General features: G+C 42.2%; 2 protein-coding genes across 2 annotated transcripts; both read right to left on the minus strand.

Moving 5' to 3' along the window:
- Nucleotides 1-1,851: 1,851 nt before the first annotated feature.
- Nucleotides 1,852-14,681, minus strand: LOC134315323 (serine protease HTRA3-like). The gene is made up of 10 exons (XM_062996415.1): nucleotides 14,309-14,681; nucleotides 12,759-12,858; nucleotides 12,379-12,601; nucleotides 10,308-10,502; nucleotides 10,183-10,215; nucleotides 9,979-10,093; nucleotides 5,394-5,453; nucleotides 3,603-3,660; nucleotides 2,178-2,273; nucleotides 1,852-2,086 (listed from the first exon to the last, which is right to left on the minus strand). The coding sequence occupies exons 1-10, from the start codon at nucleotides 14,679-14,681 to the stop codon at nucleotides 1,918-1,920; spliced, it is 1,422 nt and encodes a 473-aa protein (XP_062852485.1). The 3' UTR covers nucleotides 1,852-1,917.
- A 4,195-nt stretch (nucleotides 14,682-18,876) lies between these two features.
- On the minus strand, nucleotides 18,877-24,708 carry LOC134315324 (ras-related protein Rab-33B). Its single transcript, XM_062996416.1, has 2 exons — nucleotides 24,517-24,708; nucleotides 18,877-19,332 (listed from the first exon to the last, which is right to left on the minus strand). Exons 1-2 carry the CDS (start codon nucleotides 24,706-24,708, stop codon nucleotides 18,877-18,879), a joined length of 648 nt encoding a protein of 215 aa, XP_062852486.1.
- Nucleotides 24,709-25,615: the final 907 nt, after the last annotated feature.

The following is a 25,615-nucleotide window of genomic DNA, read 5'->3' on the forward strand; positions in this document are numbered from 1 at the left end:
TTTTTATGGCGCCATACAGGGTTGAGGGCTCAACAGCCGGTATTTGAACCCGCAATCTTCCAGTAAATAACCCACCACTGTACCCACAAGGCTACCACTGTCGCTATGATAAACAGATCAGCTGAACAGTCTGATTATATCCAAAAAAAGCTTCAATTCCCTCTGTGGTTAAGATACTGGACTAGAAATCAGACTGCCCCACTACTGCCAGGTTGCCACTGCCACCCTCAATTGCTTAGATTTTATTCAGGCCCATGTTTGCCTTGTTTTTATAGGGCTGTACGGGGTTGGGGGCCCAAGTCGGGATTTGAACCCACAATCTTCCAGTTGATAACCTACAGCTTTACCCACAAGGCTTTCACTGTCTCTATGATAGACAGATCAGATTTACAATAGTCCAATTATGATACATCTTCAACCCAGTTCCATTGCCGTTGTGGTACTACTGTTTTGCAGCGCCCTGCATTGGTGACGCATTCCTGGTTCCAGTAAATGGAACCAGTTTAGGATCCAGAGTTATTTTGGTCGAAAAGAGCTGACTATATTTTTAGGAACGTGGTGCACAGACCCGTACCAGGCAATTACAGAACACCACACACTCCCTTATCACAAATATTTACACACGGGGGGGATTAAGAACCGTTAATGCCTCTGTTAATATGTTTTATACTGGTGGGAGGAATCCAGAACACACTGAAGAACCCACATGGACAACCGGACACCGAGCCAAACTCTGGACATGACGTAACCAGAGCAGTTATTTAGTGGACGCTTACAACTGTGACGGAATACAATCCAAGAAACTGAGGGTTAAGGGCCTTGCTCAAGGGCCCCACAGTGACAACCTGGCAGTAGTGAGGCTTGAACCAGATACCTTCTGATTGCTAGTCCAGTACTGAAGCTTTGTTTTGGGTTGATGATGTATCATAATTAGGCTATTGTAAACCTGATCTGTGGTGGGTCACCTACTGGAAGATTGTGGGTTCAAATCCCAACTGTTGGGCCCTCAACCCTGTAAACTGGGACACTGAATAAAATCTAAGCAATTGAGTGTTAAGGGCCTTGCTCAAGAGCCCAACAGTGGCAACCTGGCAGTAGTAGGGCTTGAACCAGATACCTTCTGATTGCTAGTCCAGTACCTTAACCACAGAGTGAATTGAAGCTTTTTTTTGGGTTGAAGATCATAATTGACAGTGGAAGCCTTGTGGGTACAGTGGTGGGTTACCAACTGAAAGATTGTGGGTTCAAATCCTGACTGTTGGGCCCTCAACCCTGTACGGCCCCATAAAAACTGGGGCAAACACGGGCCTGAATAAAAACTAAGCAACTGAGGGTGGCAGTGGCAACCTGGCGGTAGTGGGGCTTGAACCAGATACCTTCTGATTGCTTAGTCCAGTACCACAGAGGAAATTGTAGCTTATTTTGGGGTTGATAATGTATCATAATCAGACTATTGTACACCTGATCTGTCTATCATAGCGACAGTGGTGGGTCACCTACTGAAAGATTGTGGGTTCAAATCCCGACTGTTGGGCCCTTAACCCTGTACGGTTTTGTAAAGTAGTCAGTAGTGAGACTTGAACCAGATACCTTCTGATTGCTTGTCCAGTACTGTAATTTCATAGCAAATTGAAGCATTGTGTTTTTTTTTGGGGTTGATGATGTATCATAATCAGACTATTGTAAACCTGATCTGTCTATCATAGCGACAGTGGCAGCCTGGAAGGTTGTGGGTTCAAATCCCAACCCCAGCTTTCAAAGACGATGGGATATGCAGAATTTCATTGTACTGTACACATGTAAACGTAAATCATCTTGGTCTTCTAAGCATTCACACTGAAGTCGTAGAAATTTAAATTTACACTTTAAAGTCCTTTAGATCTCAAACTTGATCCATAAAGTCTGTAAAACATTTTTTTAATGCATGATAACGTCAGGTTCGATGCTGAATAGTAAACTATTATGGCCGCGCTGAACCTCTAAGAGAAGGGAGGCGTCTCCTCTAAGTGCCGACTGGACGTCGTCTGTGCTGAGTGACGGCCGGCCGTTTAGCTTCACGATAACATCGCCTATCTCCAGTCCGCCGCTAAACACAAAACACACGAGCTCAGTCTCCTCACAGCTCAGATCTTTAGGACTAAAAGGAAATCAATCTTGGTGGGAATTCTTAGACGTACTTATGGGCGGGTGAATCTGGAATGACCTGGTGAATAAGAACCCCGCTGATGATGTCTGGGAACGAGGGATCGAGCTGCTTCAGCTCTTTAACCAGACTAAAGAAAAATAAGAAATAAAACAAACAATAAACAAATAAACAGAGTTTAATAAATGCACTACATTACCAAAAGTATTCGTCTGCCTTCACACACATATGAACTTGAGTGACTCCCATTCTTAATCCATAGAGTTTAATATGATGTCTGCTCATGGCAGCTATAACAGCTTCAACTCTTCTGGGAAGGCTTTCCACCATTCTTCCAGAAGCGCATGTGTGAGGTCAGACCCTGATGTTGGATGAGAAGGCCTGGCTCACAGTCTCCGCTCTAATTCATCCCAAAGGCGTTCTATCAGTCAAGTTCTAGTCAAGTTCTTCCACACCAAACTGGCTCATCCACGTCTTTATGGACCTTGTGCTTTGTGCACTGGTGCGCAGTCATGTTGGAACAGGAAGGGGCCATCCCCAAACTGTTCCCACAAAGTCGGGAGCATGAAATTGTCCAAAATCTCTTGGTGTGCTGAAGCATTAAGAGTTCCTTTCACTGGATCTAAGGGGCCGAGCCCAACTCCTGAAAAACACCCCCATACCATAATGCCCCCTCCACCACACTTTACACTCGGCACAATACAGTCAGACAGGTACCGTTCCCCTGGCAACCGCCAAACCCAGACTCGTCCATCGGATCTCCAGAGAACACGTCTCCACTGCTCTAGAGTCCAGTGGCGGCGTGCTTTACACCACTGCATCCGACGCTTTGCATTGCGCTCTGTGATGTGAGGCTTGGATGCAGCTGCTCGGCCATGGAAACCCGTTCCATGAAGCTCTACACATTGTTCTTCAGCTCATCTGAAGGCCACATGAAGTTTGGAGGTCTGTACTGATGGACTCTGCAGAAAGTTGGTGACCTCTGTGCACTATGTTCCTCAGCATCCGCTGACCCGCTCTGTCATTTTACGTGGTACCACTCGGTGACTGAGTTGCTGTCGTTCCCAATCGCTTCCACTTTGTTATAATAGCACTGACAGTCGACTGTGGAATATTTAGTAGTGAGGAAATTTCACCACTGGACTTGTTGCACAGGTGGCATCACGGTACCACGCTGGACTTCACTGAGCTCCTGAGAGCGACCCGTTCTTTCACTAATGTGTGTAGAAGCAGTCTGCATGCCGAGGTGCTCGGTTTTATACACCTGTGGCCATGGAAGTGATTGGAACACCTGAATTCAATGACTTGAATGGGTGAGTGAATACTTTTGGCCACATAGTGTAAGTGATGACATAAAGGTGAAAAGAGGAGCGCCTCAATATTAATGTCAATGGTAGAAAATAAGAGTGAAAACATGATTGGGTATGTTAAGGTTTACTTGTGAGTAGATTTTACTTACTCCTTTGTGATGGTGATCATTCTGATTCCAAGAAACCTTTTCCTGGTGCTTTTTACTTCTAAAACATACAAAAACATTCTATAAAAGTCAGTTCATGTATCATAAATCCATTTAAATAAATATCTGAGTCTTTGCTCTTCTTTTATTTCTGCAAGTCAAATCTTTGCAGTTGGATTTTAAAGAAAAAGCTAATAAATCAGCCTAACAGTAGCGTCCAAATATTTCTGCTTCGTCAGTGAGCTTCTTGTACCGGTCTAGTAGTTTGGTAGTTCCTTCCACTCTTCCACCGCAATTCTCTCAAGGTCTGTTTGAAAATGTTTGCAGGTTTCCTTCACTAATAGCAAGAGGCAGCAAAGCAGCCCCACAACATTATGGATCTTTCCATTTACAGGCTTTATTGCATCGCCTATAAACATATTGCTGATAAACATGACTAAATAGTTCCAGTTTGGTTTCATCTGTCCATAGAACATTTTCCCTGAAGGATTGTGGCTTGTCTTTGTACATTTTGGGGTCCTCCTAGGCCTTAACCCAAAGAGCCCTGTTTTGGTCAGTATGAGGTGTATGGTACAGGTTGAAACCATCACCCCAGACATCTCAGCTCAGTCTGAAGTTTTCTGGATGTTGTACATGTTCTTTGCCACATTTCAAACCACCTGCGGGATTCTCTCATCAACTTTCCTCTTTCCACCAGGTCCTGGAAGGTCCTTGATTGTTCCATGAGTAGCAAAGTTCTTGATAACATGTTGAACTGTTTAAGCCTGGATGCCGAGGTCCCAGGAGAGTCTCATACCCTTTATATCCTTTTGTCCTGTCAAGATTTTGACATTTTACATGGTGTCCTTAATGTACAGAGGTGTCGATAATATTCATCAGAAGCAAAAGTCCAAAAGTCAGATGATATATTTAATGCATGATCCATCATAACACTAAAACCACCTCCTTGTTTCTACACTCACTGTCCATTTTATCAGCTCCACTTAACATATAGAAGCACTTTGTAGTTCTACAATTACTGACTGTAGTCCATCTGTTTCTCTACATGCTTTGTTACCCCCTTTCACCCTGTTCTTCAATGGTCAGGACCCCCACAGGACCACCACAGAGCAGGTATTATTTAGGTGGTGGATGATTCTCAGCACTGCAGTGACACTGACATGGTGGTGGTGTGTTAGTGTGTGTTGTGCTGGTATGAGTGGCACAGCAGCGCTGCTGGAGTTTTAAAACCCCTCACTGTCACTGCTGGACTGAGAACAGTCCACCAATCAAAAATATCCAGCCAACAGCGCCCTATGGGCAGCGTCCTGTGACCACTGATGAAGGTCTAGAAGATGAGCGACTCAAACAGCAGCAATAGATGAGCGATCGTCTCTGACTTTACATCTACAAGGTGGACCGACTAGGTAGGAGTGTCTAATAGAGTGGACAGTGAGTGGACACGGTGTTTAAAAACTCCAGCAGCACTGCTGTGTCTGATCCACTCATACCAGCACAACACACACTAACACACCACCACCATGTCAGTGTCACTGCAGTGCTGAGAATCATCCACCACCTAAATAATACCTGCTCTGTGGGGGTCCTGTGGGGGTCCTGACCATTGAAGAACAGGGTGAAAGCAGGCTAAAAAAGTATGTAGAGAAACAGATGGACTACAGTCAGTAATTGTAGAACTACAAAGTGCTTCTATATGGTAAGTGGAGCTGATAAAATGGACAGTGAGTGTAGAAACAAGGAGGTGGTTTTAATGTTATGGCTGATCAGTGTAAATATCAGTCGTAGTCATCTCACCTGACTCAGGTACGCCAGTCTGAGATGGTGTAAACTGCAGCGTCACCAGTCTGTGTTTATCTAAAAATAAAGACATTAAATATAAATCATTTTTAAGCCTGTAACGTTTTAAAAATTGTACATTTACCCAGTTTTCTTCTAGTTTCCAGTTGAATAATTTCGCTTCCCAGCTACGAACCTTCAGTGATATTTTTTCCGAAACGTAAGAAGCCGATGACCAAATGAGCAGAGGAATTTTATTCTCCCCACCCAGAGCCCAGGATGAACCATGCAGGACTAAACTCTTTATTAGAAACACTTGCTGTTATTGGACATGAAGGGAAAGAGGAGTGTGTCCAGAGTGTGTTCAGAGCGGAATGTGAGGAGGTTCTTACCCAACGCCATCAGACTCAACATCGAGTCTCTCTACAGCCGAGCAGCTCAGACCTTTAGATGTTAGACTGATTAAGATTGTTGTTCCTAGAGTCACTCATCCACTAACTGATTTTTACTTTATACAATTTTATTTGTAGTATTGTGTTATACTGTATTATTATATAGTGTTGTGTTTTACTCCGTGTTCTTTTTTCCCTTTAATTGTGCAGTATTTGTTTATGTGTTCTGAGTTCTTTGTTCCTGTTGCTGTCACGGTTCTTTCATTCTTCTTTCCTTTTCTACCCTTCCTTCCTTCCTTCTTTCTTTCTTTCTTTCTTTCTACCGTTCCTCTTGTAGTTGTGCAATATTTATTTGTGTTCTGAGTTCTTTGTTCCTGTAACAGTCCTTCCTTCCTTCTTCCTTCCTTTTATCCATCCTTTCCTCCTTCCATTATTCCTTCCATCCTTTTCTAATCTTCCTTCCTTGCGTCCTTCTTTCCTTTTCTATCCTTCCATATCCTTCCTTATTTTCTATCCTTATTTCCTTCTCTACCCTTCCTTCCTTCCTGTTTGAGCTTTGTAAGTTTTTGAGTAACCACTCATTTAAACAGTGGTAGATGGGCTACAACAGGACATGAAGTTATGATTTACAGTCTTTTCATTTATTAATTAATTAATTCATTCATTTATTTGTAATCTGACCACATGACCTTCTCCCATGTGGATCATCCAAGTGGTCATTGGCGAACTTCAAACGGGAAGATTGACGGTCATCATGTGTTTCTTGCATTTTCTAATAATTGCACCAACAGTTGTTGCCTTCTCACCAAGCTGCTTGCTATTGTCCTGTAGCCCATCCCAGCCTTGTGCAGGTCTACAATTTTGTCCCTGGTGTCCTTAGACAGCTCTTTGGTCTTGGCCATGGTGAAAGGTTGGAGTGTGATTGATTGAGTGTGTGGACAGGTGTCTTTTATACAGGTAACAAGTTCAAACAGGGGCAATAAATACAAGTAATGAGTGCAGAATAGGAGGGCTTCTGAATTTTGAGATTATTCTGTTGATTAAAACTCTTCCCACACTGTGTGCACAGATAGGGTTTCACTCCAGAATATACATCGAAAGATATGCAAAATGAGATCATTGACACGCTAGCAAAGATGGTTTTGATTGAGATTAAACACAAATATGACAATGCAGACACAGCAGGCTTTTGTATAAAGAGTGATGGAACCCGAGACAGGTGTAATGTAGAGAACTTTTCCCTAATGATCAGGTTCATCTGTAATTCTGTTCCAGAAGAGCATCTTATTGGATTACTTGACTTAGATCAGCTAGATGCTGAATACATAACTGATCAAATACTAAAGCATCTCTCTGATGGAGGTTACTGTTCTGATCACATCATAAGTCAGTGCTATGATGGAGCAGCTGTAATGAGTGGGTTGAAAGGTGGAGTGCAGACACTGCTTCAAAGAAAACTTGGTAGAGAAATTCCCTACATTCACTGTTATAATCACCAGCTACATCTCACAGTGGTCCATGCAATGCAAGCAGATTCGCGTGCTAAATCCTTTTTTGCACTTTCTAGCACACTTCATTCATTTTTTCCAGCGACATTATGTGGTTCGGCGTTATGACACCCCCCCTCTCAAAAAGCTTCTAGAGATCCGGTGGACCAGTCATTTTGATGTGACAAATTGCTTAGTGCAGAATGAAGATGTCATTTTTAAAGTTCTGTCTGATGTGTCTGAAGATTCTGATGCACCTGTGGATTTATGCACAGAGGCATCAGGGCTCTTAGTGCAGATGAGAAAACATAATTTCTTTGAAATTGGAAAGTTCCTTTTAAAAGTTCTTGCCATTTTGAAGCCGGCCAATTCAATCTTGCAAGCCAATTCTGTAGACCTGTGTAAGGCTGGGGAGGTCATCTGTGCATCTCTGAGTGCTTTAAAAGATCTACGCACTGATGAATCCCTGAATGATCTGGCTATGTCAGAGAGTCCACCTTCAAAGCGGAAAAGGACTATGAACACACAGTTGACTGACAGCGTGGTGGTTTCCAGTGTAGGGCACAGACCTGGTGATTCATGTCATACACCAAATCAATCTTTGAGGAGGTCGCTTCTGGAAATTTTAGACAGAGCCATTGCTGAAATGGAGAACAGATTTTGTAAAAGAAATCTGGATTTGATGACAGCTGTTAATGGTCTCCTTCCTCACGATAGCTCTTTTCTTGATCTGGCCATATTAGAGCCCCTACAGCAACTTATAGGTACTGACACAAACATCCTGAGAAATGAAATAAACGTGGCAAAGGCTATGTTGCAGAATAAATTCTTGACAAGATCAGCAAACCTTTCAACAGTGTGCAACCATCTTCAGGCCTATAAAGAAGCGTTTCCTGTCCTGCATTCTCTTTATGTGACCGCACTGGTGATAGGTGTATCCTCAGCATCATGTGAAAGCTCTTTCTCTACACTGTCAAGAGTTCTTACTCCCTTTCGTCGCACAATGCTGCATGACAGAAAAAGAAATTTAGTGATTCTGGGCCATGAAAAGTCAATAACCAATAGGCTTGATATGGAGGAGTTTGTCAGATTATTTGCTAAAAGAAACAGAAGACTGCTTCTGTAAATTCTTTGTTCTGAGTTCATTTTAGAATACAGGCTCAGCTAAAGGTTTTAGATAATTGTATCCACAGTGTGCATATAGAGATTTCATTTTTTGTATATAGTTTGTTTGGTTACGTTATTTTTAACTTGGCATTATTTTTACATGACCTTCTCGTTGCAAGGCAGGAGTGTTACTGCCACAATATATAGGTGTATAGTTGTGTTCAATGAAAATATGATTACTGTTGTTCATTTGCACTTATAGTCTTTACATAATTTGTTATACTGTGCATAAATACTGCATTGTACCAGTACGTTTCATAACATCAATAAAAACTTCAATACTTTACCAGATTTTTGTAGTAGATAGGAAAATTGTCCTTATTTTATGTACTTTCATATTTTTTCCTTTTTCAAAATAGAAATGTGACGAATATCCCCCCCCCCCCCCCCCCCCCAGAATTAGTATTCTTTACAGAATTAGTATTCTTTTGTTTTCTTTATATTTTAATTTCCCAATAATATAAATATTCTCACTCATTCCTATTTCCACGTTTGAATATTCTCAGTCTGTGTGTAGGTACATTTGTCAGCTTTGACTTAAATTTGTATTAAAGCCTTTCAAGAAATAGAGTTGTTCTATTAGTAATGGCAATTTAATTAAGGGGGCGTATTAAAATGAAATACAATTAGATAATCTTTTTTCTCCATTTACATAATCAACATGTATTTTTTAATCATTGGGTTTTAAGTTTAAGTTCGAAAACATGCATTTTTATTTCTTTACCTCATACATCACTTTAAGCCAGTATCAATAGCTTGGCTGTCATCATTCATGCACAAATCAAGCCTTGAATATATTTCTGGCTTCAAAAACATGACTATCAACATGCCCCCTCATTAGGTTTTACTGCCCCCCCAAGCAAAGCAGTCCAGAACCGGGGCTGCTTTGACAATTAAAACTCTTCCCACACTGTGGGATTGTAATCAATTATTTGTATATGTAATCATGCCTTTTAATTTTTTATTTGAATTATTATATTTGTGCCATTTTCTGTCCTGTAAAACACTTTGAACTGCTGCTGTATAAAAGGTGTGTCATAAATAAAGATTATTATTATGATTCATTCATTTATTTGTTTTACCATTACTTTATTATATTTAGGGTCGCGGTGGGCACAAGGTAAGGAACATCCTGGACAGGTCGCCAGCCCATCAAAGGGCTAACACACACACACACACACACACACAATCTCCAATCTCCAATTAACCTGACTGCATGTGTTTGGACTGGGAGAAAACCAGAGCACCCAGAAGAAAACCCACACAGAAAGGACCCGGACCGTTCCACCTGGGAATCACACCCAAGACCTTCTTTATGTTCGGTGACAGTGATACCCACAAGCCACCCATTATTATTATTATTATTATTATTATTATTATTATTATTGTTATTGTTATTGTTGTTATTATTATTATTATTATTATTATTATTATTATTATTATTAACCAGTATGGCTCATGTGTCCCAGTCTGGTGGCCAGTGGGTGTATCTGTGTAGTTAGTTCAACCCTCCCAATGATTAAACCTCATGTAGATTCATTATGAAGAAGTTCTGACCTTTGTACTGCTTGTTGTAAGACTCTTCTAGAAATCGAAGGATGCGGTCTGACGGAATGGCAAAGGAGATGCCCGCTGTAACCTTCAGTGTGTTGATGCCAATCACCTCGCCATCCTGAAACAAGGCAGAGTAAATGTGACCGAGTATCACCAGGAAAAAGAAATTATGCTTCTATTTACCAGCAGGTGGATATAAGTACTTACGAGGTTAACAAGAGGCCCCCCAGAGTTTCCATACTGACAAAGAGAGAAGAGGGAATTTAATGTACATTTCTCTAACATCACTTTATTACTAAATAAATAATTAAAAACGAGATTTTAAGTCATACGTTAATGATGGCGTCTGTCTGGATATAATCCATGTCCGAGTCTTGGATACCGAGCTCCTTGCCGTCTCTCTGTGCCGTGCTCACGATGCCAGTGGTCACCGTGTTCTGCAGGGCGAAGGGGCTGCCGATGGCCACCACAAACTCCCCCGGGCGCAGGTTAACTGACCGTCCCAGAGGAAGCACCGGCAGCTTTTTCTAAATCACAAGAAAGAGTCCAAATTTAGAACCAACACAAATCCTGTTGTAGTGCTGAAAGGATTCCTCATAACTGCTGCAATTACGACCTCTGCTGACTGAACGATGGTGCTGCACATTCACATTTGCTGCATTTAGCAGATGCTTTTATCCTAAGCGACTTAAAATTAACAGCAAACACAATTTGAGCAATTAAGGCATAAGGGCCTTGCTCAGGGGCCCAACAGTGGCAACCTGGCAATGGTGGGGCTTGTACTGGCAACCTTATGATTACTAGTCCAGTACCTAGTACCAGTACCAGTGCACAAAATGTACCAAATGGTTATCTTATTGGCTTTCATTTTTAGCACCCCCTCCCCCCACCCATTATCTCCCAATTTAGTCATTTCCAATTCCCAATTATGAATCCGCTGCTGCTTGGAGAGCCAGATCACCACACGCCCCATCCAACAAGCGTCCAGTCTACAAGTAAACAGTCACTTATCACTGACAGTTTTGGGTTTCCACACCGAGCTGTGTTGTGTCTGGAGAGACACGCTACGCTTGATGTGAATCCACCACCACCTCATATTGCATATTGCAGCAAGAAGAGACCTCATCCAACCCTCACTACCTCAGCTGGGATCTCAGCCCTGGGATTTCAGCTTTGCTACCGGTAGGCTGGGCGTCCCCTAGCAAAATTAACCACTAAGGTCTGCTGGGTGGGAAAAGATGGGACTAAAAAGTGGATGGGGTCTTGGACACTGTGTAAGGACCCGAGGCGCCTGTACAGAAGTGGAGGAACGTGGAGATCAGAGCGTGACTCTCCACCGAAATTACGGGTGAATAAGAAGGGGTCGGTGGAGCGTGTACATGTCGGAGGGAGGGCGTGTCAGGAGACTATACCCTCCTCGTACACCATCGGGGTCTCCAGCAGAGGAAGAGGAACTGGCTACGACTAAATATGGAGAAAAAGGGAGAAAATGCAGAAATAAAATAGTAAAAAATATATAATGTGAAGGTTGTTATTGGTCCATGTTTTACCACAAGAGTCACAGCAGGAGTAATCAGGTCAGGGAGTCGAGGACAGTGAACAAAAACAAGCTGTCTGTGAGTTCTGCTAACACTCAAGTGAAAAACACTGATGCCAGAATTTCATCGTCTAATAACATAAACCAAATATTCTGTTCCTGGCCACTGAAAACAGGTCCAACATGTCCAAGTGACCGAAATGTGCTGGGAGGACGATATGAACCAGACTGCAGGGGTGTAAACGCAAGACCTGTCTTCAGAGATGCTGATTATGGATGAGTAACGTCCATTAATACCCGGAAAGGTCCTGAGGGGAAATGACAATAATGGAAAATACACTATGTGGCCAAAAGTATTTGGACGTCTGACCATGAGCTTGCTAGACGTCCAATTTCCAAAACAAACAGTATTAATATAGACTGACCTGTGTGATCATTTCATCACATTTAATTATGTCTGTGTATGGAAATTTGTGCCCATTCACTGATTGATCAGATGATGTTCCAATTAATCCCAGAGAAGTTTAGTGGGGCTGAGGCTCTGTGTATAGGCTTCATGTCTTTATAGAGCTTGTTCATGCTGGAACAGGGAAGGGCCTTCCCTAAACTGTCGCTGCCAAGCTTATACATGGAAGCATATATTTTTTATATATGTAATTGACATATTATTGTGGCTGTATTGGGTGTCCCAATACTTCATTCACGTAGCGTCTAAAATATGATTTTTAAGTATTATAAAGATTCTGACTGAATAAATATAAATAAAATAAAATGTACAATTGTAGTGAATTATTTAATAAACTAAAAAAACAAACAAACAAGCAGTAAATGGTTTATTTTACCTGCTGATACCACGTTTCTCTTACCTGTGGGTTGACCTTGATGGTGGCGATATCGGCTTTATTGTCTATGTCCGTTATGGCGGCCTCGTACGTTTTGCCATCGTGTAGCTGCACGCGAAGCTGCTGTCGACTCGCCGTGCCGGCGTTACTGGTCACCACGTGAGCGTTGGTCACGATCACGCCGGATTCCTTCACGATAAACCCGGAACCGCTGGACAACGGTACGTGCTGACCAAACAGCGGATGGCTGAAGACGAAGATAAAAATGTTTACATTTGCAACATTTAGCTGATGCTTTTTCCCAGTTATGACAATTCAGCCAACTGAAGGTTAAGGAGCCCAACAGTGGCAACTCGGTAGTGGTGGGGCTTGAACTGGCAACCCTCTGATTACTAGTTAATTACCTGACGAAGAGCTCGATATGAACCACAGCGGGAGCGATTTTCTCCACAACATCAGCGATGAAGTTAAACTTGTACCTGGGACTGTTAGGGTGGGCGGGACCTGTACTGGCAGAAAGAAACACTCACATTATTAACACATCAGAAGCAGACACACAAATAATATTCACTGTGTGGTCAAAAGTATTTGGACACCTGACCGTGAGCTTGTCGGACGTCTTATTTTAACAACAAATGCTATTAAAATGTAAGAACAGAGAGGCTTATCACAAGACTTGAAAGTATGTCTGTGTATGGGAATTTGTGCCCGTTCAGTCAAAAGATGACAGAATTTGTATGGCTAGGCACTGATGTTGACACACATACTATATACAGTTTCAAGTCACATCATTATGACCTACTTTGGATGGCTGCAGCGTGTAGGAAGGGGCCTTCCCTAAACTGTTGTTGCACATTTGAAAGCCTTTAATTTCCTTTATAAAGTTGATTTATAGCACCTGTTAGCAAAATTAGAAGTGGTGTCCCAGTACTTTTGTCCATATAGCTGCTGAGGACAGCAAACCAACCTGTCTTGTACCCTCATTCCCCAAACTGCTACTAAATGCACAGATCACTCTACATCCAGTACATAATTCTTCTTATTATTTTTATCATTATTATTATTATCATTATTATTGTTATTATTATTATTATCATCATCATTATTATTATTAATATTATTATTATTATCAGTATTATTATTATCATTATTATAATTTTTATTTTTACCATTATTATAATTATTTTATAATTATCATTATTATTATTATTATCATTATTATTATATTATCATTATTTTATCATTATCATTATTATAATTATTATTATTATTATCATTATTATTATCATTATTATCATTATTATAATTATTTTATTATTATCATTATTATTATTATTATCATGATTAATTTTCTTATTATTATTATCATTGTTATTATTATTATCATTATTATTATTATTCACATTATTATTATCATTATTATTTTTATTATTATTATTACTATTATTATATTATTATTATTATCATTATCATTATTATCATCATTATTTTTATTATTATTATTATTATTCACATTATTATTATCATTATTATTTTTTATTATTATTATTACTATTATTATTATTATCATCATTCTTTTTTTATTATTATCATTATTATTATTTTTATTATTACTATTATTATTATCATCATTATTATTTTTATTATTACTATTATTATTATTATCATTATTACTATTATTATTATTATTATTATTATTATTATTATCATACCGGTTACACTGTTCCGTTTGCACTATTCAACCATGTGTATATCAATACTTTTTCACCATTCACATACTCGTTATTTCTTATAATTTTAGCTTATTTTGTGCTGCACCGAGTCAAATATTTGAGTACTTTTTATATATTTTTAATATTTATATCTTGTTTTTATTTCATTATTGCTGCTGGTCTTTATCAGCCAGCAGTTATAAAGTATCAGACTGGCATTAAAGTGGGCACCGCTGTCCTACCTGAGACTGTATGTGCGCACCGGTACTCGTGCGCCACCGTGATGGTACCGAATCCTTTCTGCTGCGCCCTGAGACTGGCCGCCTCCATCCTGCACAGGCTGGTGTAGATCTTCCCGTCACTGCCGCACACCGGAGAGCCGCTCTTACACCTGCACGTTCCCTTCCAGGACTTCTTCCCCCCGGTGCGCACACACTCCAGCCCGGGGGCGCACACAGGGTCGCGTTTGCGGCCGCACGGTGAGCCCATCTCTCCCGGTGCACACGGTGCGCACCTGGCCGTGTCACACCTGGGGGAACACGGAGCGCGCGCCTCAGCTCCGGTAAAACCGTGCGCCAAAAGTGCAAAGAGGGTGAAAAATACAGGCGCGTGCATCCTGCAGTGCAGCCGGTCTACTGAGGTTATGAGGTTAAGTCTCAGACGAGCGAGTGAGGAGTCACAGCGCGCATGCGCTTTTTACGCAGCTGACGGTTCTGTGCTGAAATCACACACACACACTCCAGCAGTCGTGCAGACTCAGACCAGACTCTTACTCATCCAGTATTCACACACATACACACACACACACACACACACACACACACCCACACACATACACACATACACACACCCACACACACACACAAAGAACTACGCCATCTAGTGTCGATAACTTCAGGATCGCACTGAAGTTTGATGAAGAAAAAGTCAAAGCAAATGATTGTAGCCATTTCCCTGTTCGTTGTCAATTCTCTTGCCTTCTACACCACCTCCACAATGGCCAAGGAGAGACTATCACATGCACGTAGTCGCCAGCCGCATCTCTTCATCTGCCAGTGTTCATCACTAGTGCAGGCCCCAAACCCCCACAACCGTACTCCCTAAGACACAGCCAAGACACAGCCAAAGGTGCTTGTGCCCAGCCACAGATTTTGTTTATTTGGTTGCAGGTGGCTGTGTGTTCAGCACTGAATCCACTTCAGTTCCAGAATTTTGTCCCTGTTGCTGCTCGGACATTATTTAGTTTACTCAGAGACGACATGTATGATACGTCACAGTTGAAAGTTTATTTACAGCAACGCCCAGGTAGAGAGGCGGGATATTCCGCTAGCGCATCAGCGCTGGGATTCTGGACTGTCCAAGTTCGAATCTCACCTCTGCTACTGGTCAGCTGGGGCAAGAAGGTCCTGGGTTCGATCCCCAGGTGCAGCGGTCTGTATCTTTTCTGTGTGGAGTTTGCATGTTCTCCCCGTGTCTGCGTGGGTTTCCTCCGGGAGCTCCGGTTTCCTCCCACGGTACAAAGACGTTCAAGTGAGGTGAACTGGAGACACTAAATTGTCCATGACTGTTTGATATAAACTTGTGAACTGATGAATCTTGTGTAATGAGTAAATACAGTTTCTGTCATCAATGTAACAAAAGTGTAAAACATGACGTTAAAATCCTAATAAACAAACAACTGGTCAACTGGGCACCCCCTAGTGGTCACGATCAGCAGTGCAGACAGTGCAACAGACAAAACAGGCCAGTAGTCTGCTGGGTGGGAAAAGGCAGGACTAAAAAGTTGGTGGGGTCTTCAGCCTGAGGCACCTGTACAAAAAAGTGCAGAAGTAAGACACAGCCAGGTCAATAACACCACCTATGATTCCAACTGGAAAGTTGAGTCTAACGCTAGCGCATTAGACTGCTGTGCCACCCAAGCTTGTTTCGTCAGATTCTTCAGCATGGCATGCCTGGGTTTCGATGTGGTTCTTGGGTTACACATGACCAGCCACACACATTTTTGCTCTGCAGCTTAGATAAACCTAGGTAAAAGCCAACTGTTCCATGTGTTTTCTAATGAATGCAAGCAAACTAGCCCTATTTACACCAATCAGCCATAACATAAAACCACCTCCTTGTTTCTACACTCACTGTCCATTTTATCAGCTCCACTTACCATATAGAAGCACTTTGTAGTTCTACAATTACTGACTGTAGTCCGACTGTACCCCCCTTTCATTCTGTTCTTCAATGGTCAGGACCCCCACAGGACCACCACAGAGCAGGTATTATTTAGGTGGTGGATGATTCTCAGCACTGCAGTGACACTGACATGGTGGTGGTGTGTTAGTGTGTGTTATGCTGGTATGAGTGGATCAGACACAGCAGTGCTGCTGGAGTTTTTAAACACCTCACTGTCACTGCTGGACTGAGAATAGTCCACCAACCAAAAACATCCAGCCGACAGCGTCCCGTGGGCAGTGTCCTGTGACCACTGATGAAGGTCTAGAAGATGACCGACTCAAACAGCAGCAATAGATGAGCGATCGTCTCTGACTTTACATCTACAAGGTGGACCGACTAGGTAGTAGCGTCTAATAGAGTGGACAGTGAGTGGACACGGTGTTTAAAAACTGCATCAATTCTAGTCGATAAGGCCATCCAACATATTAACAATAAAGAACCTACATAACCAAACTACCCAGGTTGCTGTAACTGTTTAGTTCCAGACACATACCTACAGAGAGGAATCATTAAAATCCCCAGACTGTCCATAACATCGGTGTGTTTCAGAACTTCTGCACGATCTGTGTGAGGATTCGGGTTTATGCTCGACTTTCTCTCTGCTTGTTTTTCTCTCTCTAGCAGAGCTGTGCTGAATGAAACACCCGGGTGTCGTTTTCGGTAAACGCTTGAACTTGTGAACTCCCGGTAAGGATGACGAATATTCGGCGGTAAGTCACGTTGCGTATCGTGTCCTCAAACATCCTCTTCTCCCACGTAAAGAACCCACAAATACGTAACAGGATTGAGTCCGTCCCAGACTATTAGTGAACCTGCACAGCGCCGCGGCATCTGAACATCTGAATTTAGATCAGAGCTGTTTTAGGAGAAGGTAAACATGTCTGAAACGGTTACGTGTCTGTTTTTAGGGAAACGTTTTTAGGAAGTATTTTTCCTCTGCTTACCTGCTGTGGTTTTAAAGTAAACATGAATATGCTTAAACTATTACACTCTATTCCTGAATGTGTTGTTATGGAACAGTAAATGAGCCTGTTAATTAAAGGGCTTCATAACTCACGTCTGTGGTTAAATTTAATAAAAATAGGAAATATTTAATAGACTTCCTAGATTTTCTGGAGTCGGAGGTTACCACTGCCTAAATAAAAGCCCTGGTACAGCGTTTTACTTCAGACAGTGTGCTAATTATTATATTAGGGTGATAAACAAAATATGTACAAATCCCAATTCCCAAGCTCAATATTTCACCATCTACTGTACATAATATTGTGAAAAGATTCAGGGAATACAAAGAACTCTCAGTCCGTGTAGGACAAGCCGGAAACCCCGTTCAAGCCCTCAAACGGCATTGCATGAGAAACCCTCACGCAACTGTAATAAATATAGGAACATCGGCACTTCGGGAAAACGTTGTCAATTCATGCAGTTCATCGCTGCATCAAGAACCAAATCCAAAACAGCAAGTACCAGGTACAAACTAAATTATTGGTTCTGCTGATCAGTTCCTAAACCCTTTATTATTGTAAAGAAAGGACATACGTACGTATCTGCCAGGACCTGCCTGACTGGTAAACTTTATAAAACAAAACAACGTAAAAGCTGATAGTCAGTAAAAGTCTATTTTCTCTCCTGAGTTTGTTTATTTGGTTGCAGGCGGCTGTGTGTTCAGCACTGAATCCACTTCAGTTCCAGAATTTTGTCCCTTGTGCTGCTTGGACGTTATTTAGTTTTCTCAGAGACGACTTGTATGATACGTCACAGTTTAACGTTTATTTACAGCGGCGCCCAGGTGGAGCAGTGAGATATTCCACTAGCGCATCAGCGCTGGGATTCTGGACTGTCCCAAGTTCGAATCTCACCTCTGCTACTGGTCAGCTGGGGCAAGAAGGTCCTGGGTTCGATCCCCAGATGGGGAGGTCAGGGTCCTTTCTGTGAGGAGTTGCTCCGGTTTCCTCCCACAGTCCAAAGACGTGCAAGTGAGGTGAACTGGAGATACAAAATTGTCCATAACCGTGTGAACTGATGAATCTTGTGTGATGAGTAACTACCGTTCCTGTCATGAATGTAACCACAGTGTAAAACATGACGTTAAAATCTTAATAAACAAACAACCGGCCAGCTGGGCGCCCCCTAGTGGTCACGATCAGCAGTGCAGACAGTACAGCAGACAAAATCGGCCGCTAGTCTGCTGGGTGGGAAAAGACCCTGGTTAGTAGCCCGAGGCGCCTGTGCAGAAGTGTAGGAACGTGGAGACCAAAGTACGGGCGTATAAGAAGGGGTCGGGGGAGAGCACATGTGTTCGGATGGAGGGCGTGTCAGGAGAATATACCCTCCTCGTACACCCTCAGGGTCTCCAGTGGAGGAAGAGGAACTGGCTACGTCTAAACTTGGAGAAAAAGGGAGAAAATGCAGAAATAAAATAGTACAAAAAAACCTTTTATACAAACGATACCCAACCCTAGTAGCAGCCATCCTAAATTCTATATTATTTATCCTCTTGTAGTAGGTTTGGTCAAGCGGTCAGTTTGTCGTGAGGTGAAATTACAGAGGATTAATTACAGCACTAAAGTTTATTCTTCATCGTCCATCAGCAGCTGCAGGTCCGTTTCTTCTTCAGCTCCTTCTCCGCTGTGGTTTTGGGGGTGAGTTTAAAACTCCCGACGGGCACCGCTTCTCTCCTCGGCTGCTTCTGTATCTGCCTCGCCAGCGTGGTGAAGATGACGTCCATCTCCTCCCTCCCGCCGGCTTTAACCGAGCAAAGGTAGAAGGACATGGAGTGGACCTCGGCCAAGTGTCGCGCCTGCTCCACGATCCCCGGGGCTTCCTTCAAGTTCACCAAGTCCACCTTGTTACCCACCAGCGCGCGGGGAACGTCGGGTCCGAGCGAGTGCCGCTTACATTCCTCCATCCAGACGGGCAGACTGCGGAACGAAGCCTCGTTGGTGACGTCGAAGACGAGGATCACGGCGTGGACGTCGCGGTAGTAGTGCTGCACCATGCTCCTCCGGAAACGCTCCTGTCCCGCCGTGTCCCACAACTGCACCTAGACAGAGAGACAGGAGGTCACCACAGGTCATACCTAGAATTACTGGGCACTAGACTGGTCAGGGCACCAAACCACTACTAGGAGCATTTTGGAGTACCCGCCAAATAACCCAAACACCTACAGAAACATCACGCCAAGCTCCTCACTGATGGTGACTAAAGGCGAGGTTCATACCCAGGTTCCCAGATCTGGTCCTCATCTTATGCTGGATGCCCTTCCTGATGTAAGCCTCCTATCCGGGCTTGGGACCTGCACTGAGAGCACACTGACCAACCATGTGCACCACCCAACAGCGAGGCTGTTTTGACCACCCACCTGGAAATCAGCCAATCACGTCTTTGCAGATGCCCAGCCGGCCGATAGGACCACTGAGATTCAAATTCTGGACCGAATCTCCTACCACCAACCAACCCTGGATCGAATCTCTTACCACCACCCAACCTGGATCGAATCTCTTACCACCAACCAACCCTGGATCGAATCTCTTACCACCAACCAACCTGGATCGAATCTCTTACCACCACCCAACCTGGATCGAATCTCTTACCACCAACCAACCCTGGATCGAATCTCTTACCACCACCCAACCTGGATCGAATCTCTTACCACCAACCAACCCTGGATCGAATCTCTTACCACCACCCAACCTGGATCGAATCTCTTACCACCACCCAACCCTGGATCGAATCTCTTACCACCACCCAACCCTGGATCGAATCTCTTACCACCAACCAACCTGGATCGAATCTCTTACCACCAACCAACCTGGATCGAATCTCTTACCACCACCCAACCTGGATCGAATCTCTTACCACCAACCAACCTGGATCGAATCTCTTACCACCAACCAACCTGGATCGAATCTCTTACCACCACCCAACCTGGATCGAATCTCTTACCACCAACCAACCTGGATCGAATCTCTTACCACCACCCAACCTGGATCGAATCTCTTACCACCAACCAACCTGGATCGAATCTCTTACCACCAACCAACCTGGATCGAATCTCTTACCACCAACCAACCTGGATCGAATCTCTTACCACCAACCAACCCTGGATCGAATCTCTTACCACCAACCAACCTGGATCGAATCTCTTACCACCACCCAACCTGGATCGAATCTCTTACCACCAACCAACCTGGATCGAATCTCTTACCACCAACCAACCTGGATCGAATCTCTTACCACCACCCAACCTGGATCGAATCTCTTACCACCAACCAACCCTGGATCGAATCTCTTACCACCAACCAACCTGGATCGAATCTCTTACCACCACCCAACCTGGATCGAATCTCTTACCACCAACCAACCCTGGATCGAATCTCTTACCACCACCCAACCTGGATCGAATCTCTTACCACCACCCAACCCTGGATCGAATCTCTTACCACCACCCAACCCTGGATCGAATCTCTTACCACCAACCAACCTGGATCGAATCTCTTACCACCAACCAACCTGGATCGAATCTCTTACCACCAACCAACCTGGATCGAATCTCTTACCACCAACCAACCTGGATCGAATCTCTTACCACCACCCAACCTGGATCGAATCTCTTACCACCAACCAACCTGGATCGAATCTCTTACCACCAACCAACCTGGATCGAATCTCTTACCACCAACCAACCTGGATCGAATCTCTTACCACCACCCAACCTGGATCGAATCTCTTACCACCAACCAACCCTGGATCGAATCTCTTACCACCACCCAACCTGGATCGAATCTCTTACCACCAACCAACCTGGATCGAATCTCTTACCACCAACCAACCTGGATCGAATCTCTTACCACCAACCAACCTGGATCGAATCTCTTACCACCACCCAACCTGGATCGAATCTCTTACCACCACCCAACCTGGATCGAATCTCTTACCACCAACCAACCTGGATCGAATCTCTTACCACCAACCAACCTGGATCGAATCTCTTACCACCAACCAACCTGGATCGAATCTCTTACCACCACCCAACCTGGATCGAATCTCTTACCACCACCCAACCTGGATCGAATCTCTTACCACCAACCAACCCTGGATCGAATCTCTTACCACCAACCAACCTGGATCGAATCTCTTACCACCACCCAACCTGGATCGAATCTCTTACCACCAACCAACCCTGGATCGAATCTCTTACCACCACCCAACCTGGATCGAATCTCTTACCACCAACCAACCTGGATCGAATCTCTTACCACCAACCAACCTGGATCGAATCTCTTACCACCAACCAACCTGGATCGAATCTCCTACCACCAACCAACCTGGATCGAATCTCTTACCACCACCCAACCTGGATCGAATCTCTTACCACCAACCAACCTGGATCGAATCTCTTACCACCACCCAACCTGGATCGAATCTCTTACCACCAACCAACCCTGGATCGAATCTCTTACCACCACCCAACCTGGATCGAATCTCTTACCACCACCCAACCTGGATCGAATCTCTTACCACCACCCAACCCTGGATCGAATCTCTTACCACCACCCAACCCTGGATCGAATCTCTTACCACCAACCAACCTGGATCGAATCTCTTACCACCAACCAACCTGGATCGAATCTCTTACCACCAACCAACCTGGATCGAATCTCTTACCACCAACCAACCTGGATCGAATCTCTTACCACCAACCAACCTGGATCGAATCTCTTACCACCACCCAACCCTGGATCGAATCTCTTACCACCACCCAACCCTGGATCGAATCTCTTACCACCACCCAACCCTGGATCGAATCTCTTACCACCACCCAACCTGGATCGAATCTCTTACCACCAACCAACCTGGATCGAATCTCTTACCACCAACCAACCTGGATCGAATCTCTTACCACCACCCAACCTGGATCGAATCTCTTACCACCAACCAACCTGGATCGAATCTCCTACCACCACCCAACCTGGATCGAATCTCTTACCACCACCCAACCTGGATCGAATCTCTTACCACCAACCAACCCTGGATCGAATCTCCTACCACCAACCAACCCTGGATCAAATCTCCTACATCCAACCCTAATAGATTTTTATAGAGGGTTTAAAAAAGCTGAAAAATGGGTCACAGAGATAAATAATAATAATTAAATAAACCTGTGTGTGAACGCCCCCTTGTGGAGGCTTTATGTTACATCTTGTAAACCACAGTGGGACCAGATGCATTGTTTGTGTTGTCTGGGTCACGTATAAAAAGTAATGGACATAATGTGGGTCATAACTTTGAAAAACCTTGACATAAACTACAGACTACAGTACAGTACTACAGTACAACAAACCCATACAGAGACACACTGAGCTCTACCAGTTCATGGGACCGTATGCACATTGGTACTTTACCCAGGAGTGAAAATAGTCTGGAACTGTCCGGTACCACTAAAAGATTCAGTGGAAAAAAGAAGAGAGGAGAGACAAATCTATCTCCACAGTGTAAACACTTAATATTAAAGTACTTTTGGTATTTTTAAACTATTAAAACAGGTCTGGGTGTAAACTGAAGACATTTTTAGATGTTGTTGGTACATAAGTCAGGATGATTCATGTCTGAAGGCGGCTTTTCATAATAACATCATTTCACTTCCCATTTCCTAAAGGCTACAAAAGCCCCTTTATTAATAACCACATGCTCACTTCTGTTTACAGCTCTAAATGTCTCCAAGAATGACCACCAATAACCCCGGACTGCACCCAAGTATCAAAAATAATCTACCTCATGTTTAAAGAGACACAGAAGATGAAATAAAATCATTAGATTTGTTTATTTATTAGGATTTTAACGTCATGTTTTACACTTTGGTTACATTCATGACAGGAACGGTAGTTACTCATTATACAAGATTCATCAGTTCAAGTTTTTAATATTAAACACAGTCATGAACAATTTAGTGTCTCCAGTTAACCTGACTGCAAGTTTTTGGACTGTGGGAGGAAACCGGAGCTCCCGGAGGAAACACACACAGACACAGGGAGAACATGCAAACTCCACACAGAAAGAACCTGGACCGCTCCACCTGGGGATCGAACCCAGGGTTAGGGTCTGTGAGGTGACAGTGCCACACACATAGCCACCGTGCCGCCCCTCATTAGGTTTAAAAATATTTTATATATATATATATATATATATGTAAATGTTTTTATTTGGGTGTTTACTTTCTTTCTTTAATTAGTTTTCTTTCTGTTTAATTCACAACCATCATTATTATCATTATTATTGTTGTTGTTATATTATTACTATTATTGTTAGTATTATTTTTATTATTATTAAGATTATTATTGTTATTAGTATTAAAATTATTATATGTTAATATTACTCCTGTTATTAATAATTATTATTGTTATTATTATTATAGTTATTAGGGCAGTTGTAGCTTAGTAGTTAAGATACTGGTCTAGTAATCAGAAGGTTGCCAGTTCAAGTCCCACCACTGCCAGGTTGCCACTGTTGGGCCCTTGAGCAAGGCCCTTGACCCTCAATTGCTTAGACTGTATACTGTCACAGTACTGCAAGTCGCTTTGGATAAAAGTGTCTGCTAAATGGCGTAAATGTAAATAATAAATTATTATTATGGCTGTTTTATTTATTATTGTTATATGTTATTCTGTAAAAACATATCATTTCTTTTTCGGGTGTCACGGTGGCTTGGTGGGTAGCACTGTCGCCCACACAGTGGAACATGGCCTGGGTTCAATTCCCAGGTGGAGCAGTCCGGGTTCTTTCTGTGTGGATTTTGCATGTTCTCCCCGTATTTGTGTGGGTTTCCTCCAGCCCAGCAGTACAGAGTCGTGTAATAGAGGTGCATTAGACATATAATTAGCCACACCAGTGTTTGATATTGAACTTGAACTGATGAATCACAGGTAACCTGTAAATACCTGTCCTGTTATCACCTTCAAATCCTAATAAACAACCAATTCATCTCTTTCATTAGCTGTGGTGCCTGCATTATGTTTACTGTTCCTGTTTTTATAACTGTACTGGTGTTTTACTGTACTGGAACTAACTGGTAGATCTGGTAGAACTTAACTTTTACACATTATTCATATTATAGTTGTCTGAAATGGCAAAGTATTTTACTTTCTCACAAAACTAGTTAAATAAAACAGTATGATTATATAATGTAGATATGAGACACATGATGTTGAAGCGTGTAGAGCAGGTGTACCTTCACCGTGGCTCCGTGCAGGTGCAGCGGTGTTTCTCTGAAGTCCAGGCCGATGGTGGAGTGAGTGTGAGCGGGGAAGTGACCGCTCCAGTAGCGCTGAGTCAGGCTGCTCTTCCCCACACCCGAATCTCCCAGCACTATAATCTTACAGGTCCGGTACACAGTCCGACCAGTAACCTCTCCCGAAACCATCTGCGCTGTTTTATCTTTCATTATTAACGTTAAATAAAAGTTCATTTAACATTTCATACAAACTAGTTATAAATAATAAGAGAAGTTAATAAAAGCTCAGACTGAAGCGCTCAGTGACCGGGTTTATTTCTCCCGCTGAGAGACGCATATAGATCATATATATAGAGAGAGAGGAAATCTCGCGAGAGTTCAACACGGGATTTATAGCTATTATTGTTAGTAGTAGTAGTAGTAGTAGTAATAATAATACAGTTATAATTATTAATGTTTTTATTATTATTACTATTATTATTATTAAAAACAATACAAAGTTATTGTTATATTGAAGTTGTTTATCATTATTATATTATCATTGTTGTTCATTACTTTTATTATTGGTATTATTATCATTATTGTTGTTGTTACTATTATTATTATTATTATTATTGTTGTTGTTACTATTATTATTACTATTATTATTAATATTATTGTTACTATAATAATAATTATTATTGTTTATAATTATTATTATAACCATGAATGTGGTTTATTACTAATTCTTATTATTAAGATTATTATTAAAAAAATAAAATAACACTATTATAATCATTGGTGTTGTTTATTGTTATTATTATTGTTTATTATTAATATTATTGCCATTAATCATTATAATATTATTATTAATAATAAAAATATTATTGTTATAAATGTTGTTTATTATTACTGTCACAGTTGTTGCTGTTATTAATATTATTATTGCTATTATTTTCATGTTTAATATTATGATCGTTATGTTTATTATTATTGCTATTATTACTATATTTAATAATAGTACAACAAAATTATTAACATTATAACAATTATTATTTTATTATTAGTAGAAGTACTAGCAGTAATAACAATATTGTTATAACTATTGATGTTTATT

Source organism: Trichomycterus rosablanca, chromosome 5 (assembly GCF_030014385.1).
Source record: "Trichomycterus rosablanca isolate fTriRos1 chromosome 5, fTriRos1.hap1, whole genome shotgun sequence".
Lineage (NCBI taxonomy): Eukaryota > Metazoa > Chordata > Actinopteri > Siluriformes > Trichomycteridae > Trichomycterus > Trichomycterus rosablanca.

Coding starts and splice junctions, on each gene's coding strand:
- LOC134315323 (XM_062996415.1), bottom strand. CDS start 14,681: ATGCACGCGCCTGTATTTTTCACCCTCTTTGCACTTTTGGCGCACGGT. Junction 12,602..12,758: donor CATATCGAGCTCTTCGTCAG/GTAATTAACTAG, acceptor CTTCGTCTTCAG/CCATCCGCTGTTTGGTCAGC. Junction 5,454..9,978: donor TTACAACAAGCAGTACAAAG/GTCAGAACTTCT, acceptor CTTTATTTTTAG/ATAAACACAGACTGGTGACG.
- LOC134315324 (XM_062996416.1), bottom strand. CDS start 24,708: ATGGTTTCGGGAGAGGTTACTGGTCGGACTGTGTACCGGACCTGTAAG. Junction 19,333..24,516: donor TGCACGGAGCCACGGTGAAG/GTACACCTGCTC, acceptor CTCTCTGTCTAG/GTGCAGTTGTGGGACACGGC.